General features: G+C 49.9%; 1 protein-coding gene across 1 annotated transcript; it reads left to right on the top strand.

The window, feature by feature from the left end:
- Positions 1-6770: 6770 nt before the first annotated feature.
- AQP2 (aquaporin 2) lies at positions 6771-11326 on the top strand. The gene is made up of 4 exons (XM_075134007.1): positions 6771-7136; positions 9198-9362; positions 10244-10324; positions 11111-11326. The coding sequence occupies exons 1-4, from the start codon at positions 6771-6773 to the stop codon at positions 11324-11326; spliced, it is 828 nt and encodes a 275-aa protein (XP_074990108.1).
- Positions 11327-17768: the final 6442 nt, after the last annotated feature.

Here is a 17768-nt window from a genome sequence, read left to right on the forward strand (position 1 = left end):
CTTCCCCAGTGTATGCTGATCACACAGAACAAAGGAGACCTCTGCAGAATCCAGGGTGGTGGAAAGGGGCAACGGCCAACTGGGAAGGCTGTTGAGGTCTTTTCATGGGTGGTATCCAATCTATCGAATTGTTCTGCTCCTTTCCCTGCTTTTCCCACCTTTCCAGATTCAACATAAATCTCCATCTGGGGTGGGAGGAACTTCCTGAAGCAATGTGGAAAACATAAAAAGCATAAAATTTGATATGAAAATGACCATCACCAAAGCAGCTCTCAGCTAGCAGCTCGGTGGAGAGGACCTTCTGGGAACCCACACCAAGGTCCTACCCTTGTTCCTGATGCTGTCCCAGAACAGAGTAATGGTTTCCAAGCTGGTGTCCGAGCCCCTGTAAGGATAACTTCAGGCAGAGGGAAGCTGGTGGATGCCCGTGGCCCCTGGACAAAGTCATTCTCCCGGAAAACCGTTCTTGCCCTCACGGCTCTGGGCCAACCATCCTGTTCACCTGCTGTGCTACTTTTCCCTGGAGCCCATCTCGGGTGGGAACCCAACTTTTTGTTAATTGTTCAACTGGTTCTGCGCAAACCCCACAGGCCCTTGGGCACCAAGCACTGGAAATCCCAGGGTGGAGGACGAGCCCGCCGCGGCTGGGAGTGTTCAGTATCTCTGAGGGTTACAGGACAGGCGGCACCACTTCATGACCACACGATGGCTCCGGTGAAATTGCACATGCCGAGCTTCACGTTTTTAGGGTCGTGCTGAGGCTCTGAGTTGAAGACACCTCCGAGCAGTTGCAGCCACCAGCTTCCCGGGGCTGCCAGAGCCTGGCTCCACACCCAGACCTCAGCTCTGTGCTCCACCAAAGCCGAGGCAGAAGCAGCTTCATACTCAACAGTCGATTTTAAAATGACTGTTGGGTTTAATGGCTGGGAGGGATTTAATGTAATCTGACATCTCGTCTGGCTTTCTCTCTGATTGCTGCCACTGGAGCCTGAAAGTGATCCTTCCTTCCCCCTATGGACCACAAAGTTTCTTGCACTACTCCCCTTATCTGGCCGTACAACGAGGACCACGGCACTGACCTTGGTCGCAGATGAAAAATGCTGTTTTCAGAAGCCAAGCACCTTTTTCTTTCTCCGTCAATCCCAGCTGGTTGTTAGAGGGATTGTCACGATACCCCACTTCCATCCACGCACCGTTCCCACTCACGCACCTCCTCACCACGCGCACCAGCTCCCCAGGAAAGGTGCTGAGATAACAGCCTCTTCTGGAAGGTGAAGTTGCCGGACGCGCTCCCGATTCCCTCCCAGCAAAGATCAAGAGATAGCAGCCAAAAAAGCCCCGCAGCCCAGGTGAGCGGTCAATACACAAACTGGTACCCACAGCGTTGGTGGTGAAATGACACACGTGCTGCAACAGCCCCAGCTCTGCAACCCCTTTGGGCGCTGAGCATCTCAGATCCAGAGAAGACAGGACAGGAGGCAACAGGGGACATCGCTTCTAGAGCCACCGGCGGGACCGATGCCTGGCAGTATCTAACCCAGTTGTTTGGTTTTTTTTAAATCCAGAATTACCTAGAGAAAGACATCTGAATTAAGCTCATTCACTTCCCCTTCATGGACTTCAGCTTGATTACTTCTGATTTACGTAAAAATGAGGAAAATAGTGAAAAGGCCAGACGCTGGATGCTCTCGGTCAATGTCACTGCACTGATGTAAAAGCCACATCCCCAGTTTACACCCGCTGGGAGTTTGGCTCATTAGATGTGATTTGTTTTGCAAACATAACACTGGGTATCCGGCAAAGGGCGAAGCTGAGGTTTCCCGCTCAGCTCCGTCACCTGAGGATGGTGTTGCAATCTGATCGATTTTAACGGATGTAATATTCGTGCCTGGGTAAGTAGCAAAGAACTTACAAGACCTGGTAAGGCCACAGGGTCTATCTCACTTCAAAATCTGCCGGCTATATGGGTATCCTGCTGGCTGGCTTTGTGTCGTGGATTCAAGGGAAAAAGCATTGATTATTTTCCTATAAATATGCAAAACGTGCATGGCCTTGAACGTCAGCACTCAAAGAAGGGAATAACGCTCTCCTTTCTTCACCCCTTAAGGCATCATTAAAGCGAGGTCATCACCTAACTCAGCCCTGTCTCTGACCTTGTAGTGTGTTGGGATTGGCCATATCTTGTCTATTAAGTCTCTCTGCAGAGGCAGAAACCACGATTTCTCCCTCTCCCTGATTCTGGACGTTCTGGGTCTCATTAACATCTTGTTAGCAAAGGAAAAATTGTATTTTCCTGCAAGTCACAGGAGGAAAGAATTAAATCCCTGCCTAGGTGCTGTACAGAGACCAGATCATGCTGGGGTGGAAGGCTTCCTGGTCTTCACGGATGTTAAGGTTTTATACGGCCACGAGAAATATGCACCGATTCTGACGTGAGCCATAGCCCAGCTCCGCCAACGCCAGAGTCTCACTGTCTACCTTGACTAAGACCCTAGGCAAACAGTCAGGACTGAACTTGCAAGTCCTTGAGATGGGTTAAAAAAATAAAATGAAGCCTTCTCCTAACACCAGGACCAGTTCCTGGCCCGCACTCAAGCTCAATTCACTGAAGTCAGTGAAGGAAATCAGGGCTGCATTAATCCTTCTGCTTCAATTAAAACAAGAACAATAAACACTGCAAGATCCAGCAGAAGTTTTGCATGAATAGGGATTTAGGATTTGGCCTGAAATGCTGGAAAAGGTGTTGATTTTTTTCCATTTTGCTCGTCTGGGTGAATGTCCTTTTGATGTAATATGGCAAAGGGAGAATATAATTTTTCCTGATGGTCACCTCATTTTGGGGAATAGAGACGTTATCTTCTGCTCTGTCTGTTCTCCAACCAGGGGTGGGAGAGAGGTAAGACTTTCCTAGCACATTTTTGAAATGCAATTAAAAACATGCCTTGGTTTGCATTGCAGCAAGAGCTGTGCTGCTGCGTCCCATCACGAAACAGCTAAAAGGGCTCTTAATCCACTCCTCGATGCTTTGCAGCTCGCTGTGAGCAGGCGTCTCTGTACGCCCCATCCTGCAATGGGCAGCACGAGCCTAATGGTTAACAAACTCAGCCTAGAGGAAGGTAAGGGACCTGCGTTTGGTCCTTTCCCTGCCAGCAGGACCCACACCCACAGACCCGCCTGTCTGGGTGATGCCCACGAGGGTCAGGACATTCAGGGTGGAAAGGTCCCTGGAGCCAAACTAATGCTGCAGGTGCTCGATTCCCAGGTGAAAAGCTAGCGGAGGTGTTTGTGCCCCGGCTGATCCCAACGCAAACATGTCCCTACCCTCATCCCCATCTCCTCTGCTTCCCCAAGTGTCCTGGCAGCCCACGGCTGCCATTCCCTGCGCTCCGCTGGGGGCCATGGATGGGGCCGAATGCACCGGCACATCCGTTTATCCAGGCAGCAAGCCGAAAACCACAACTGAGAGGAAGATTAGTCACAATACTAGAATTAAGGTTTTTTCCTTCTTATCCTCTGGCTTCTTTTAAAGGCTTCCCCTAGAGAACTCTTAGAGGTAGCATCTTCAGTTTTACACCTCCTTTCTTGGAAAGAAAACATCTGTTTCAACAAACAGCAGAACCAGTAACAGCTGGGTTTGCATAAAGCTTTCTCCCAAAGCTTAGTCCTCCTGTGGATTCCCCGGTGTCCAGTAAAAAGGGCATTTGCTGCCATGTGAAGCCAGGGTGCGGGTTGTCCATTCGGCTGTCGGAGAGGAGGGGCAGTTGTCTGCAGGCGCTTTCTATTCACCGAAAAGAGCAAAAAAACGGAGCTTCCAGCAAGGTCTGGGCAGCACACACACCTCCTGCGACCGATCGGATCCAAGCAGGAAAACTCACTGTTGTTTATGCAATAAATCTTTTATTCTCTGTGGCTGGGAGGTATTCTAGATGGAATGGAGATACCTTAAAGATGTTTATACTTTCCTGAAAGCCAGGGAGGCAAAGATATCTGAGCCATCTAAGTCACTCAAGAAGCACGTTGTTGTGCAAGCACGGTTCCCTTGCTTGCAAAATGTTCTTCAAAAACGCATTACCAGGCCATTTTCTGCCATCGGGAGGAAGCACGGTGTATCAACCCTCTGCAGACGCCAACAAGCTCTTAATGAGCATTTGCGTTTGATTTGAGGGCTGATAATGCCGTTACGCTCCAAGGGCTGCGGATTAAAAGGTAAAATAATGCCCTTTCCCATCTCGGATGGCTTTGCTACAGGGCTGCAATGCTCTTTGCTGCTCCCAAAGCTGCAGCACATTTGGTGTAAGGTGTAAAGCCACGTTACCGTCAACACCAGAGGCTCCAGGAACCCCTCCTAGGCACAAGCAGAGCTTCAGCAACCCAGTACCAAGCTCTTCAGCTTGCTTGGTCTCCCGTTTCTCCGTTTCCCAGGCAGATGGCAGGACGCGTGGCCGTGGCAAGGCAGGAAATCTTGGCTCTGCCACTGACCCGCTGCCTGGCATTAGCAACGGCAGCGTCCGGCTTCGAGCCGTGGACCCGCTCTCTGTAAAACCAGAAGGATTACAGTCACCGCAGCGCTCGAGGTCGCTGGGTGAATGCCGGGATGTGTTATTATTCTTGCGGGAAAGCAGAATCTCACAGCGAGTTTGCTCAGCCTCGCAGCAAAGACCAGAGCAGCAGAACTCCCCTTTCAGCAGGACGGCTCACGATGCAACACCAATCCTTTCATCACGGTATCTAGCAGAAACCCACCCTCCACAGCACAAAAATCTCAAAACGCGGCATAAACAAGAGTTCCAATGAACTTGAGCATTGCCGGGTAGAAGTGAGGACCATGAGGCTGTGTTAGATTTTAAAGTTGCTCAGAGCTAATCCTGCTTACTTCTCTTTCCTTTTAATTAGCCTTCATTAAGCACTGATACATCACAACTTGCTCGCCATGAATAACGATTAATCACATAGGGTATCAGTTCCAGTTAATTGCCCATATTTGTTCTGTCGTTCCTTGTGCTAATCACAGCCTGCATTCGTCACCAGTCCCTGACATAACTCATTCTTGTGTAATGATAAGCTCACAAATCTGTACCAGGTGGGCAGGAGCAGGAGCCTACAGGCGGGATGTGACCATGTTTCGTGGCTCATCAGCACCCAAATATATTTAGCCTCACAACCTGTTTTGTGAGATCGGCTTCATTGCTGGAAAACCGGCGGCTAGAGCAATGCCGTGATGGGCCAAAGTCCCCGAGGAAGTCCAAGAGAAGGATTTTCAAAGGCAAAAGTTGAATAGAAGTCTTCCAGGCTCCACACTCACCCACGGACTGGACTTGTTCGCCCCACAATCTCTCCCTTGTTAAGAGCAATGACCTCCTAAGCGTCTTTTTTTAAAAAGAGGACAAGAATAGAATAGGACAGAACAGAAGCAGAATAGATCAGTTGGAAGGGACCCACAATGGTCCTCTAGTCCAACTGACAAGGATTGTTACCCACCTTTTGTGGAGGAAAGAACAGGCCTTCACATGCCCTTGTGGGTCCCTTCCAATTTGAGATATTCTATGATTCTATGACGTAATTTGAGCAATATGGAATACTTTGCATCAACCTTTCACATCAGTTCGGTGGCACTTGCACAGTTCCTCTGGAAGGGAAAAATATTTGGTTTATCACACAGCAGCAGCCTTTGTCAGAGCCAAAAAACAGACTCTCAGTTCTGGTGCTCTGCGTCCGTCTGAAATCAAATGGTCCTTTCAGCTCCAGCTCTGCCCCGGGGGAGCGTTCCTCACAGCTCACTGTGCTTTAGGATAGCTACAGAGTCTGCTAACAAGGGGAAAAAAAGAAACGAATGCTACCTTTCCAGCAAACCCACCAACCCCAATGACATAGGGAGCAAAAGTCTTTACAGATATCGGCCAGGAATGCGCAAATGTGCCCTAAGCAATGGAAGAAAAAGGAAAATGGACTTGTTGGGCAATTAGTGAATGGTTTGATGTGAAGAACCATGCTCTAGAGAAGAAAATATTATTCCTCTTTTAGGGATTAACACCAAGAAGTAAAAAGACATTTCTGAAGAGCTGAGTTGGCCAAAATCCCCGTAATTAGAGCACAGCCAGTACTCCAGCTGTGCGTGTCATTTTTTCACACTAGAATTTCTGTCTTGACAGTCATTTCTTGGGGCTGGTTCCCATTTTTCTGGGTAGGAAATCTGTGCCCAGGCTGTAAAATTCTGGTACTCTGAGGAATGGAGTTGTAGTAAGTCGCTTGGAGTTTTGTGCCTCTGAGAGACTCTTTTGCATCCAGTTTTGCCTGGTTATTTAATCACATCCCGTTTTTCAACACAGCCCCACCTCAGCTCCGTCTCTAGCTCTACAGAACCTCCCTTGCTTGCTCTCCTCTCCATGCTGCAGGTGGTAGAGCTTGGAGAAGAGCGGAGCAACGAGCACCTCTGGGGATAGGGCCCCTAGTACGAAAGGGAACAGTGTTCCCTGGTACTGCTCGAGGCTGATTTATGACCTCCCAAGGGTGGCAAACGCTGCATTCCCCAGCTTTAACAGAGGGGGCAGGGTCTGATGTTCCCTCAGCTGGAACACAAATGAAAAAAAGCATCAGGTTTCCTAGGACCACAATCCCACCTCCTTCAGCGGGTGATCCTTTGGCCCCCCCACATCCATATATATATAAGCTGTCCCCCTGACATCCTCTATGGACACAGCAGCCGCGGTAGCAATTGCCTGAAGACACCAGGGGCAGGGTCAGTCCTTGCAGCCTCCAGCCGCCGCCACTCCATGATGTGGGAACTGCGATCCGTAGCCTTCACCCGGGCTGTCTTTGCAGAATTTCTGGCGACTTTGGTCTTCATCCTTTTTGGCCTGGGCTCTGCTCTGAACTGGCCCTCAGCTTCCTCCCCGAGCATCCTTCAAATCGCGCTGGCTTTTGGCTTGGCCATCGGCACGCTGGTCCAAGCCCTGGGGCACATCAGTGGAGCCCACATCAACCCGGCAGTGACGGTGGCTTGCCTCATCGGCTCCCAAGTCTCCTTCCTCCGCGCGGTCTTCTACGTGGTGGCCCAGCTCCTGGGGGGTGTCGTGGGGGCTGCCATCTTACACGAGATCACACCTGCAGACTCCCGGGAAGGCTTGGCCATCAACAAGGTAAGACTTCAGCCCATGGATGGGCTTGGAAGGGAGTGGAAAGGATTGGGCAGGGCTTTTGGGAAGGCTGAGGGATGTGAAGAAGGGTTTTGTGGCCAGAAAGGACCCCCCTTTATTTAGGAAGCCACTGTCAGCTGCAGCCCAGCACCACGAGCTTGCTGCTCCAAGGGTCCTTCCAGGAGCAGGGATGGAGGTGGGAGTCCAGGCTGCCTCCTCTGCTTTTTAGGACTAAAACCAGCCCTATGATCCAGCTGGCCACAGAAGCACCTCCCTTAGCAGACAAAGCCACCATCATCTCAGTTTTAGGGCTGTATTGTGGAGGAGCTGGATTCGGAGGAGACCCGGGTGTCCAGGGAAGGACACGACCAAAAGCATCACCTCTCCATTCCTCTTGCCCCAGACTTGTCCCACTTTCCAGTCCGGGTGTGGGTATGGGCGGCCTTTTCTCCCCTCGTGCCACTATTTAGAGGCTGCTGTGCCAGATTCCCAGCAATGGGACGTTGCGCCGGGGGGGAGGTGTGGGGTTTGGGTGTAAATCCCAGCTTTTCATTAGGTAGCACTGCTCGTTAAGTTGCTTCCCATTGTGAAGGGACGACCACACCAGATCCAGCTGGTTCATCCCACAGCCCGACACAGACGGGTGCCCGGGCAGTGCCACCGGGCAGTGCCAGAAGCATCGCAAAGATCCCAGTCTGGCTTCAGACACGCAGGGAAAAAACTGGGGAACCTTAGGAAGCTGAGAGGGGACTCCCCAGTGGTACCCCAACCTCCAACATCCCCTTCCCCACCTGTGCACGTAATAAAAAGAAGGGAAAAACATTGAAAAGTCACGGGTTCGCTATCCCCTCTCTTTTCTCCATGCCCCACGCTCCTCTTCAGACGGATGCAGGCAGCTCTGTCTCCTGCAGGGACGCCCGTGCCGGCACCGGCAGCACCCAAAGCCGAGCCGAGGAGGGAGGAGGCGTGTTTTGGGAAGCGGCACACGGAAATCCCCTTTCTTGCAGCAGGGAGGCATTGCCAGGACCCAGCTTTGCTGCCAAAGAGATTAAGAGGGTTGAAAAAGGGATTGCGGATTAATCTCAAAAAGACTGTTTAGACTGATAATAGCTGAGGTTTAATAAACCTAACAAAGCAAGTAGGAGTTTTAAGAGAGACTTTCAAAACTCTCAGCTCTGTTGTTTTATAGCTTAAACCACCTAAAAGAGGGAATAGGGATTTTGAATTTTTTTTCCCCGTGGGCTGTTCATCGTGTAGCTGCCTGCACAGATTACCCTTAAAAAAAAAGGGGGAATATCGGAGAGAGGAGAGCGAGCAAGATCCGACTCTGGATCTCGGTCAGGAGGGCAGTTGCTGCCTTCGTGGTGTCACCGAGCGAAGAGATCTTGGGATCAGCATTTGGGAGGGTGCACGGTGTCCAAAGAAGGATTGACCCGGGGAAAGAAAGGGCAGAGATGTGCCAGGACGGGCTGAGGGAAGCAACAGCGATGGGCGACCGCAGGCAAGCGGGACTGCCAGCTGCAGATCCGACTGGCAGCGCTGCCAGATCCACCCAGAACTGGGTGAAAAACCACCAAGAAGTAATAAAGTGTCAGAAAGCAGAGCTGGAGGAGAGGGGGTGCAACCAGGCACAGCCCCAGATCAAATCTGACACATTCTTCCAGTCAAAAAAGTGTGGGAAGGGGGAAGGGAATTTTTTTTTAATGCCAAAATATTTCTTTTTGACATTTTCAAAATGCAATTTGCGCACTTTTCCAAAAGGCATTTTGCGTTTTAAGTATGAGGAAAAGAAAAAAAAAATCCCTAGGGGGGGAAAGAAGCGTGGAAAAAAATACCCAAAGAAATGCAAATAAAACATTTCCTGCCATGTCAATCAAATATTACCCATTGACCCACTTTTCCTTTTAGCTGGGAAATTTTTCCTCCTCTTCATTTTGGTGCCAGAAATCTCACCTCTTTCCTATCTCCTTTTTGGTTCTCCTGGATTCGGGTTTCCCCCTCCACATTTCCAACCCAGTCCCCAAACTTCCCCATCCCTGAGACACGTTTTTGTTCCCCTTCCAGCTGCACAATGGGACGACGACGGGGCAGGCGGTGACCGTAGAGCTCTTCCTCACCTTCCAGCTGGTCCTGTGCATCTTCGCTTCTACCGACGAACGCCGGGAGGACAACCTGGGTTCTCCTGCCCTCTCCATCGGCCTCTCTGTTGCCGTGGGGCATCTCCTTGGGGTGGGTAAAATGGGCTAAAGCGCGTTTTAGGTTGTCTTTGCCTTTGTGCCCAAAGCCTGCTTGGCTCCGGGTTCACTATCCCCTCTCTTTTCTCCGTGGCTCACCACTCCTCTTCAGACGGATACAGGCAGGGGTGTCTGCTGTAGAGACACCCATGGACAGGGGATTTGTAACTCATGTGGTTCCATGGCTTTCCTGTGGGTAGAAGAGAAAAATCCCACCAGAGCCATAACAGAGCCATGGTTTTTTTTTACTGGGCATGAAAAAACGTATCCTGCTGGGCTCTGCTGCTCCTCGAGTCCCGTAGGGAGCTCCCAGGGATCAGTGAGGTCTTCTGTCCTGGAGTGAATGTGTCAGCAACTGAGCCACTCAAGACCATGATAAGACTGGGGAGCATTTGGGATGGACACCCCGGGAAATCTCTCCTGCAGGACAGACCAAAGCAGCCCCCAACACTCCCAGCTTCTCAGTGCATGCATTAAAACAGGGATGTTTCCATCCTCGATGATCTGCAAGCCCATGTGTCTGTGGGACTATTCTTCTCCTATCCTCGGTGGCAAGGAGTAGCAATTTGCTCCAGGAATAGGCAGAGCAGGAGCTTGTCCCCGCAGTCCTGGTCACACTGCAGGGCACGTCACCCAGCCTGCAGCTGAGTTGCACCATGCACAGGACACGTGTGCTCGCGTAGAAGATGTGCAAATACAGACAACTCACCCGTGTTGACTCAGGTGCTGGAAGCTGCTAACACCTCCTTTCCTGGTACAGGCGTGCTGGAGGGTGAAACGTCAGCTCGGTGAATGAATCGCGCTAATAACACACCAGGACTTTTTAAAATGTGCTAAAAGGGCTTAATTCTAACAATGTGTGGTGTTTCTCGGCAGATCCGTTACACCGGCTGCTCCATGAATCCAGCCAGGTCTTTCGCCCCTGCTGTGATAGTCGGAGACTTCAGTGACCACTGGGTAAGAAATCAGATCTATGTGTTGGGTTGGTGGGATGAGCCCCCCAAATTACCAGTATTCCTAGAAACCCACAGAGCCAGCCAGGTTCCTGGCATTTCCATGCCAGCTCCCAGCAGGAGGAGAGATGTAGAGATTAGCAAAAAGAGGTGGGGCTTCTGGGTGCTTAATTGGCTTATCTAAGCAGGGTGCATTGCAACAGCAAGAGGGTGTGTGGTTTGTTGACCGTGACTTAGCAAAAGAAGCAAAACCAATGGAGAGGGGAGCTCTTCTTGCCAGTCCTGGGGACCTTTCCTGGTTCCAGGCACACGTTTTCCACCAGCTCCTTTGGGAACGCTCACAGGCATTTCCATCTGCAAAGAGTACGTTTGGACCCAGAGCTGTGGTGGTTCAGGTTGATGTGCTCAGAGGTGTCCAGCACAAGCTGGTAGCCTCCTCCTCTCTAAAGCAATGTGTAAATGGGTAGGAAGACACTTCTCCAGAGGAACCCAAGTCATTGAGCATGCTCATGATGGGCCTATCATTAATGAAGATGACGCAGCTCTCAAGAGAGGAGGAAAGACAGAAGAGGATGGTTAGGTACATTCAGGCACAACAGCAATGGATGGGAGTTCAGGTCAACAGTGATGGCCAAAGCAGAGCTGGCTTCTGCATTTTGCTCCCAATGCACACAGGGTAGGAAGGAACATAAGCCCCCTGCAATGCTCTTCGGAGACCCTGGTTCCTCTCCATCCTCCAAACTCAGGCTGGTTTTTGCTCACCCGATTCTTGTCTTTCTGTTTCCCCCAGGTCTTCTGGGTGGGCCCCCTGGTTGGGGCAGCAGCAGCCTCCATCATCTACAATTACATCCTCTTCCCGCAAGCCAAAACCTTCTCGGAGAGACTCGCCGTCTTCAAAGGCTTCGAGCCGGAGGAGGACTGGGCAGAGCGCGAGGTCCGGCGGCGGCAGTCGGTGGAGCTTCACTCCCCACAGACCCTGCCGAGGGGGATGTCCGAGAAGGTGTAGCCAAACCTCCTCCCGGGCCGAGAGAGGAGCTGGGGAAAACTCTGGCATCCGTTTTAGAGACGGTGCTTGTTCAGATGAGAGTTTCACCTCTCCCCTCTCTCCCTTCATTTTTGCTGGGGGACTAAAGTTGACTCATCTCCTGGGAGATGCACTGTGGTGGCCCAACCCATTTTCTGTCACCCAGCTCTCCCCGTGGCCGATGGTTTTCTGATGCTGGGGGAAAACACCATTAAATCCAAACCACCAGTATACCAACAGGAACGAGGACACTGGGATCCTACCCTGGGCCGGCTCCTTCCACGTCCCCCTTGCAGAAGTTACCGCTTGGTGGAGTTTGATGCCCTTCACGAAGAGCTCTGAGGCGCTGCGGAGAGTTGTTATTACAGCCGTTTGCTGGGTGTGGAGGTTGCCACCCGATGCCTCATTGCTGTTGAACCCCGCTCACCTGTCTCCCATTTCTTCTCACTGCCTGGCTGTTTGCGCACACGCAGAGCAGCGCTCACGCCGTGCCGCAAGTCTCTCACAAGCTGGAAGTTTTGCTGCTGCCATTTACAACCACCCTTGGGATGCAGACGTCCTTCGCTTACATGGAGGCTTTCCTGAGAAGATGGGACTGGAAGCATGTCCTTGAGTCCCTGCTGACCCCATTGGGGAGCTCGTGCAACTGCTCTCTCCTGTGACAATGAGAAACCTCCTGATTTTCAGCCCAAATTCATCCACGGCTCCTTTGTTCTTGGACCAGTGTTGTCCTTTAGCTTCGATGCTTCATCTCTCTTCCTGGTTTTTGCTTTCTTTCCTCTGTTCCTGTTCCGCTCTGATTCTCACATGAGTAACACAAAGCCTTTAAGGTGTGATCTTCTCCATCACTTGCTTGCTGCAGCCCAGACATTTTTCATGGCTGCATCACACCAAAGACTCATAGCCATCCCACCCCTTTCTTCTGCTATGTCAGGACCTGGTTATGGTCACCAGCATAGTCAAAGAATTCGGGTTAGTCTTTGGGATGCAACTTTGCTCTTTCAACCATTAATTTAATCCCCTTTCTATTACTTAGCCTAAAATTCATACATTTCCAGCATGACATCCTAATGCTTCGTTCTGTTGGTGATGTCTCCCCAGCGTTGCACCGTCACAAAACGTCATCACCACATTCAGGCTTTTTCTGCTAAGGCCGTTAATGGAAATATTCAATGAGGTTGGACCCAATTCCAAATCATAAGGAACATCACTGATCATTTTCCTTCCTCTGACTGTTTTGACATGAACCACCACCAAATGATGCTCTTCTCTTCCTCTTCATCCACCGGGCTCTACTTGTACCAGTCTCCTCCTCCTTTTGAACTCATAATTTCCTCGCTGTGCTCTTCCTCAAACATGTGCTAATGGCTCTTGCTGGAGAGAAAAGGAGTAAACAAAGCTTTGATCTAATCCAGACCAGGTGTTATCGTGGTCTTCATTTCACCACACCGAGTGAGGCTGAGAGCGTGGGAGCTCCTGCATCACCTCCTCTGGCTGTCCCTGACGCCACGCTGTGAGGCAAGGGGAGAAATGCTATCACAGACACCAAGGTTTGTTTGTTGTAGCCAAGGATCCATTTTACTCTACCAGGCAATTAATGCAAATATCCCCAGAAGGCTGCTATCCAAGTGCAGCAGTTTTAGCACTGGTTTAACCCATTCTCTGCCACAGCAAAAATATTGATTCTGGTCCTCCGCTTTATTCCTTCAATGGCAGAGGAGCATTTGAATATTATTTCAGAAAAGGCTTGTCAAAAAATCCGTCTGTTCTCAGCAGTGAGAACTAAGATCAAGTTTAAAACCAATCAGAGTGTAGGATTGTATTTAGATCACCAAATACTCAATTTTAAAAGTAGTTTGTATTTTTGTTACTTTTCAAGGGAAAACAAATCCACGCACGTCAGGAAAACCCAAGGAAACTTACCCAGAGGTTACCCTGTCAATGATCTGCTGTATAAAATACCATACAGCTGATGCTTTTTTTTTGTTGTTTTGGCAGTGTTCAAGTTAATTACATGCCTCTTCCCCTTCAGATCTAAGCATTTAATTTGTTATTTACCCTGACAATGTTTAAGACCCACATAAACTGCACAGGGCCCAAAAATGAGTTTTAATGTCTAATAATTACTGTACTCTCTCAAATAAAGTGCTTTCAATTCACTTCTATCCACTGAATTAGTAGATGTGAATCAAATAATGACACACTTATGGCCATATAATACATATACAGTCATACGAAGTAACCTCCCAGACCCTAAATCCCAGAGCCACCAGCGCAGCGTCGCCCAGCCCGGCTTCGAGCGCAGCTACCTCGTGCCAACAACTGCTGGCGTGCAAAAGTGACGTTAAAAGAACAACCCCCCATCTCCAAAATAGGGACGCACAAAATAAAGACCATCCCCGCTCCAGCAGCCCTCGGGTGCTCCGATTTCTGACCTGGCCGGATCCTGGTCTCAGCATGCCAGCGGTAACATGAAGCAATCTCACCAAACCAGGTTTTCAGATGGCTAAAGCAGCCTAAGTCCTCTCGAGTCAATCAGGAACGCGAATTTCCTTTCTCTGCAGAGCTGCGTCATTGACTTCAATGACACTTCCAAAACTTGCACCGTCAAGAAACCAAGCCAGTCATTCCAGATTTACACCAGGGCAACTCGAATTAGAGGGCAGGATCAGCAACGCAGAGATCAGAGCTGCCACAGACCGACCTAAAATCTCGCTAAATTGATAACACTTGGTATATTAGACCTCAACAGGAATGCCTTGAGCCAGGATTTGAAACCACCCAGCGTGCCTATCCATGAGCTCATGACTCCACAATAAAGATCTGCGGTATATTTTGCACCATACGTTAACCTTTATTAGCTTCATTATAGACCTGCGATAAATAGTACGACCATGAAATCAAAAAGAAAATCACTGTACGATGTGTCTGAAATCACATTGCTTATGTCCTGCCGTCACACGAGGCTTTCCTTCGCCTCCCGTTGTCCCACCTCTGAGTTCTGGAGGTCCTCGGCATGACCAGGTTTGGGGTGGTCGTTCTGCAAAGCACTATGGATTCCTTGGGGTGCTGTGAAAATTCAAGACATGCCCAAACCTCTTTCCTTGACTTTGCCGCTTGGCTGCCATATTCAGCCCATCCTGTTGCTTTAAGATGCCAACGAAATGCCAAAATACTGTATGTCTTCAGCAGAAATCTGTGATTTCACAGAAATACCTTTTGAACCACTGCATTGTCACCCAGGGCACGGTCACACAGTTCCCTAAGATGATTCCTCCAGCCAGCTCTGGTGACATCTTCATCCCACTGGGTCTCCAGGGGTCCAAAACTACACAACCCAAACACTGGCGATGTCTCAAGACCTGGAGATCCGGAGAGGCTGCTGGGACCAGCATCCTGGGAGTGTTCCGTAGCATGGCGGCAAACCAAGGCACCACGATGTTTCCCATCCCGGGGTAGGAGGGACAGATGCAAAAAGGGATAGAGATGTGCAAAATGTTATTTTGAAAGGTATTGTATTTTCAAGCGAAGGAAATCTCCCTTTCTGCACGCTCCTGTGCCTTCGACATCAGCCGTTCGCCACTGACCTCATGAAATGCACACTGATGCCTTTTATAGGCGTCTTGTAGTTAGGGGCAAGACATTCCCTCGTTTCAGCATTTAAACTCCATGAAGGAGGGTTGCAACACTTACCTACTGACTTTTTACCTTGTGTAGAGGTGGGTGAAAGCCATCTGAAAGCATCCAAATCGCTGCTCCAAAGAAAGCTGGGGCAGTGTGTCCCGAGAGCGCAGACCTCAAACCCAGCACCCGAACTGCTTCTCCGTCACGTGGCTGCGAATGGGGAAAGTGCAGAGCCTTACCTAGGAGAAAATGGAGAGAAAATCAACCTCGCTTGGATAACACCAAACCCACCCGTATCTTGGAAAACCTGGTGCAGGGCAAACTGCTTCACTCCTGTAGAGAAAGACTCAGACTTTTAGGACAGAGAGGAAAAGAGCACAGCCCAGCTTCAAACCTCGGAGATCAGAGCTGAGTTTTCTGCTCTGAATTTCTTGGCCTGACCTTGTGCAAATCCTCCAGATCTGGATCTTCAAGGCCACGTGAGCATTCAGCTCCCACCTGGCACCAGCCTTGCAATGGCATGACCTACCTAGGATGCAGGCACATCATTATCTTTATGGACCTATTTATACACGTAGAAATATTTCCCAAGCATGTTTTCCTTGAGGAGGGGCTGGGAGGGTAAATCCATCCAGGAGAGCAAGAGGAGGAGGTAGGGCCAGGTTTAGTCTGGGAAAGGACCACAGACCTTCTCAGAAGGTGGCTGGTGCTCCATGGGGGAAGCCAAACCCCCAGCTAGTTCCTGTATCTTCAAGGCTTGCAGCGAGTCCCATTCCACCAGGCTCTGCCAAAGGGTCCGGTTGCGAGACCAGAGGCTCCGCTTCGATTTTCAGCCTGATTTTCTAGGAATGCAAACAACCTAAAGAAAAATCACACATTTCTCCAGAGACTACTCAGTGCAAGAATCTTCAGCTCCAGATCTGATGCCACAAGGGACGCTACCACTACGAGTCTCTTTAAATCCTGATCGTTATATACTATCTACATTTTTAAGTTGAGAAATTTCTTGATGCATTTGCTCTGGGTCTCAGAGGCAGAATGGGGTGAAAAACTGATTTTCCAGTTCACCAAGGTAACCAGCTGTCCACGTATTGTCACCAATATTTTGCTTTGCAAAGTCTTGGGCTCTTGGAGCCAGGTGACTATGGGAGAATTTCAGCTTTTAGGAGTACCCAGATTCCTCTTTGTTATATTATTTATGGCATTTACAGGTGCTTTGGAGCCTGGTCGTGCTTTCAGTTCCCCTCTGCCTTGATGCAACTCATCCTCCGCCACCCCAGAGCTGGCCCCTCCTCTCCAGCCGGCTCCGTGCCTTCCCGTCCCAGAAGCAGGGTGGCATTGCCAAGGCAAAGAGGGGAGGTCGCTTTCCTAGCGGCAGCTCTCTCCCCACATCATTTCAGCATTTATTCCCAAGCGTGCTCCTTGCAATCTTGAAAGGAGACTGCACGGGTGAAGACGACATATCCACGGCAAACACATTTCAAGAGGAAAAACACCCCTACCCCAAAGACAGCTCTGTCTGAATCCCGAGGACACCGATAAACGGCTGCTGGCCCGTAAGAATTCAAAGTATTTATCTAGGTGAGCAGAAACGCAGCATCTTAATGTCGCTGATGCAGGTGGCTTTGCTGGAAAGGGCTAGACCTGAAAATCAGGACGCCAGGGTTTCAAACCCAGCTTTCTCACTGTGTGATCTCGTACAGGTCTTTTTTCTAACCGGTCCTTTCCTTTCCCTGATACACATTATTATCCCCGTATGACGATTTAAAGATGATTTCAATGCAAATTAATTATTAAGGATGCTGGCATTTCCATCGCAGACCAGCCCCAAAGCATTTCCATCCACTTGTACGCTTTAGAGACCGTCAAATAACTTCTAAGCGAAGAGCAGAGCAATGCTGTTATTAAGCGTTCACACTATTCAGCATTTAAATAGCATCATCCCTGTTTACAGGCTCACAGGTTGCAAGGTCACTGTGACCACCCGGCTCAGCACAGCAGCCACCAAGGGCTGGAGGACAGCTTCAGGACCGGCTTCTCAAGCCAAAGCGGTGGGACATGGAGACATCCCCAACGCCAAGCTCCGTCTCACCCGGGGTTTTGCTCCAAAGCTGGATCAGGTTACTACGGGAAGCAAAAGCCTCGTTGCTCCAGGGCAGGAGAAGGTGGAAACACCATCGGCCTCAGGGCAGCAGAGTAATCCCTCGCCTTTAAAGAGAGTGCAAGCAGATGGTGGGTTAGATAAAAGACATCCTTGAAAGCCCCATCTGAAACACCTGTACAGAGACATCGCGTCACACCAGAAAGCGGTGAGGCTTTGCGCTAATCCCACCACTTTCCCTGCTACCACGGCAAGAAGCAGCCCCAGGCAATGAGCATGAGGAGAGGAAGGTTTGCTGCTTCTTGCTCTACTTTTAATTCCCAGTGCATATTATTTTTTTCCCCATCAATGCCTTGCTGCAAACTCCCAAAGCTGAGCCAGCAAGAAACACCCTTTCTCTTAAAAACAAACTAAACCGAACTTTCTCCTCTGGCCATCTAATTCCAACTAATCACAGATTCCAGCAGGAGGAGTTGTCTCCCGTCACTATTATTATTCCTGCTTGTATTATTATGCCAGTTTTAAGGTCCTTGGTCAAGATACAGAGCCAGGTGAGGGGAAAAAAACAAAAACCAGGCTGGTCTGGGTCTCAGCAGCGTTTATAATCTGAATTTGGCGCCTGCAATACCATCTGCCAGGCTTTGAGGTCCAAGACGGAGTTGAACTCATCAGAAATCTGGGCTGCCGCGGAAACGACAA

This window comes from Calonectris borealis, chromosome 30, assembly GCF_964195595.1.
Source record: "Calonectris borealis chromosome 30, bCalBor7.hap1.2, whole genome shotgun sequence".
In the NCBI taxonomy this organism is placed as follows: domain Eukaryota; kingdom Metazoa; phylum Chordata; class Aves; order Procellariiformes; family Procellariidae; genus Calonectris; species Calonectris borealis.